General features: G+C 40.2%; 1 protein-coding gene across 1 annotated transcript; it reads right to left on the reverse strand.

Annotated features, from left to right (window-relative positions):
* Window positions 1-1,787: 1,787 nt before the first annotated feature.
* tnni1b (troponin I type 1b (skeletal, slow)) lies at window positions 1,788-3,316 on the reverse strand. The gene is made up of 5 exons (XM_063473528.1): window positions 3,266-3,316; window positions 3,044-3,175; window positions 2,823-2,912; window positions 2,471-2,647; window positions 1,788-2,024 (listed from the first exon to the last, which is right to left on the reverse strand). Exons 1-5 carry the CDS (start codon window positions 3,272-3,274, stop codon window positions 1,920-1,922), a joined length of 513 nt encoding a protein of 170 aa, XP_063329598.1. The 5' UTR covers window positions 3,275-3,316; the 3' UTR covers window positions 1,788-1,919.
* Window positions 3,317-3,544: the final 228 nt, after the last annotated feature.

Below are 3,544 nucleotides of genomic sequence, written 5' to 3' on the forward strand. Positions count from 1 at the left end.
AAAAAAAAATAGAATCGCCTCGGTATAGTATGTAAAACAGATGTTCATAAGCCATGTTAGGCTTTATTCGTTTTCGAAATTAAACTTGTTTTTCCTCCTTTTAGACGTCATATTACTTTCTAAATATTTGTTAAGCGGAATGGATCAAAAGCCGTCAAGTCACACCTTCTCTTCTTGATTTTATTGCTGAAAACCCCGCCTTTCTGGCACCTGAGTCCACGACTAAAACAACACAGATAAGCCTTTAGGCTTATACCTCATAATTCCACTTATAAAATTCCCTTTAATTCCACGACACACGGACTCTCAGCTCCAGCACGTTTTGTTTTTCTTACTGCACCACCGGTTTCACTGCAACTTTCACTTAATTGTTAGCTTTTTCAGCTGAACGTTTAATCGATGCATTCATCATAAGACTGAACCCACAATTATTCTTGTTGTTTGAAGTGAAGTCACAAGCAAATACTGCCACCGTGTGGTAAAATCAAAATTTGCTGATATGGACCAGAGCATCAGTTTGTAATCTGTCGGAATTATTTTGAGCATCCTTGGTCATCAGTAACTAATGGGGGGCAAATTAGCAAAATACCCCCTTATTAGATCCAATCCAACAGCAGCAACTACCGCATATTATGTTTCTTTATATGTCGGAAATATAAAGAAATAATAGTGACTGTCACACACTGGTCACCGCACCAGCTCACATGAAAATGATGGTTAAGACTGAGGTTACAGGTGGAAGGTTCTGTGCACAGGTTGAGTCAACAACAACTTAAGCTGTTTTAAGTAGGCCTATTACCTCAGGGTTACAACCCACATGAACCCCCCTTTTCTTCTGTTCCTGATGCATGCAGGGGGAAACAATTTTCTCTGCTTTTCATTTTGGAAACATATTCCTTCTTTCTGAGAGAAGTAAGATTGAAAGGAGACTATATTCTTCTGACTTGTGAAAACTTGCTTGGTGGGCATTTTAGTTAGAAGTTGTCCATGACTAAACGGAATTTTGCAATACCGTGAAAAAGGTATTTCGTCTGTGAAGGTTCTCAGTCATCCACGTCCCAGAACTTACAAGCACACTTGGCTAGTGTCGGCAAATGACAACGTGGTGTCTAGTCTATTGACCTATGCAGGCACATATGCAAAATTCACTGCTCAATAAACGGCGGCGGTTTTCATTTTTTTTTTTTGGCTATACGGAGCATGCGCAGACTGCAATGAAGCGGTCTGTTTAAACTACTGGTCCCCAACCCAGTGTTTGCTCCAGTTCCAGGTTCGTGTGGCGTTTTCATCGTCCACAAAAAGTCCAGTCATGTTGGACAGATGCGTTTTTAAGACAGTGGTGTTTTTCCATTGCCTCTGTGATTCTTCTCTGTTTCTCATCCTCGAGTGAGCTAAAACTGGAGTTTCCTGTCCTGGAGTCTTCATGGCAGACTGATTCTTCCCGCAGGGTTTATTCTTTGCTGATTCACTTACCAAACTTACAGTAAGTATGTGCGCTTTGTATGCTACCTTAGCCTGCAGATTTCCAGTTGCTGTGCTGTTGATCTGCACGTTTATCTCTTGGCAGGTAATTTTGTTCCGCGTGTGCAGCTGTGCAAAACTGAATCTGTGTGCTTTTGAAGTAAAGTTTCATTTAGGTTATTTTATTACAAAGGATATGCTTCTGTGTCTTAGTGTGTATGCACAAACAAATAAACAAGAAACAGAGAAATCACTGAAGACTTCTTCGAAACAAGATGACTCAGGGATGATGAGAATAGAGATGCTGTGTTTATTTCAGTGTTGAGGAAAGATACTGAGTATTTAAACGACTTGAATATGTGAAGTCACCAAGCATCCCTTATGCTTTGTGCTCAAAAATCGTTGGTATGCTAGTGATGGTGATTAGATGAAAACCAACTGTTTGTTCGCCAGCTGTTTTACTGATTTTGGCCTTTTGCAGCATCAAACATTTTCTTGCGGCCCTCCATGCCTGACATGGCCTCCACATTCTTCCTCCAGTCACTCACCTCCACTGTCTTCTCCTGCAGCATACACAGAATACATATGAGAGATATGGTTTATTAATCCCCCCCCAAAACCACTGTCTCTAGCTTAGCTCGGGATATTTTGCACAGTCATAAAATCATATAATCAATCATCCATTCTTTTTTCCTGGAGCAGGCGTGGGTTACTGGAGCCTATCCCAGCTATAATTGGAAAGACAGGCTTGTGAATAATTCCCTCACATGCTTGACAAAGTTTACATACAACTTTAAAGCCTCTCCATTAAAAGAAGTTGATTAATCTTTGTCACAGTTTGCCACTCATACTGGCCAGAACATCAGCTGAAGACCTGATGTGCACATATGGAAACATCTTGTGTACAAGGGGAGTAAATGACTATCTGCATTAATTTCCTTTTTTGCCCAAAGCATCTCCTGTCAGTAGCTGTGTCTGTATATTTTGCTTTTCTTTCTCATGACTTCACCTTTTCAGTGTCCTCCTTTTTGACGGATTTTAGGTTAGCTCGCAGATCCAAAGAGACCTTGTGTTTAGAGCCCAGTAGGGAGCGCAGGATGGCATCAGCAGAGACCCTCACCCTTCTCAGGTTAGGTCTCTTGAACTTCCCTCGCAAGTCCAATACCTTGATGTTCAGGTCTTTGATCTAGAGGTGATAATTTGGCATAAACCCCTTACCTTTTATCTGAAGCCAAAATAAGATATTATGAAGTGATATACAGATATAAATGTATCTATTTGATGTTGATATATACATTTATTAGAGGGTTTTTTTTGGGTTTTTTTTTTTTTGAGTTTTGCTACAGTTTTGTGTTTTTTACCTCTCTGGTGTTATGCAAGACCTTGGCTTCAATATCATATCGCTCCTCGTCCACCACATCTATTCTGGCATGCAGCTCCTCACATAATGTCTGCAAAGTTAGATAATTTCCCCATAATGTCCTGAGATTAATAACTGAGTTCTTGACAGTGTAATTTCTGTAACCACACGTAGCTTTAGTCTGTGGGTGGCAGCAAAATGATGATGAATGGTAAATGGTACCCGTAGTTCTGCTAAGGAGAGGCCACCGGTCTGTATTGGAGGAGCTTTTTCCTCCAGGTACTTTGCCTTTTGCTCGTCTTTTTCTACAATCTCCTGCTCCAGTTCCTCCTTGGCCTTGGCTACCATCAAGCTCTGAAACACAAGACACCAAGTAAATTTAATTATTTGATCGATCCTTCTGAGTGAGATATTATTGTGTGCCAAATGCTGCAGACAACTCACCTTCAGCATGAGCTTGCGAGAGGCTGAGATTTTAGATTTCCTCTGCAAAAAGCACAGTGTCTTTAATCATATTGTGACATTTTATTAGTCTGCAGTAATGCTGATTGAAGTGGCTGTCTTTGAAGCATTAGTAAGTGTAAAGATATTTAGTTCAGTCTTACCTCTGGTCTGTTGGTAGAAACAGAAGGCCAACATCAACTTTATTATTGATGACAGGAAATTAAATTCATTGTAATTCTTGACTGCTCCTGTCCTGTTTATATTATGTTTCTACTGATT

The sequence above is a fragment of the Pelmatolapia mariae genome, linkage group LG5 (genome assembly GCF_036321145.2).
Source record: "Pelmatolapia mariae isolate MD_Pm_ZW linkage group LG5, Pm_UMD_F_2, whole genome shotgun sequence".
NCBI classification, from domain to species: domain Eukaryota; kingdom Metazoa; phylum Chordata; class Actinopteri; order Cichliformes; family Cichlidae; genus Pelmatolapia; species Pelmatolapia mariae.

Bases quoted from the DNA above. Each gene is read 5' to 3' on its own strand.
- tnni1b (XM_063473528.1), bottom strand. The intron at 2,913-3,043 runs GTACCATTTACC...CTAACTTTGCAG, and splicing joins TCTCCTTAGCAGAACTACGG to ACATTATGTGAGGAGCTGCA. The intron at 2,025-2,470 runs GTGAAGTCATGA...TGTATGCTGCAG, and splicing joins AAAAGGAGGACACTGAAAAG to GAGAAGACAGTGGAGGTGAG.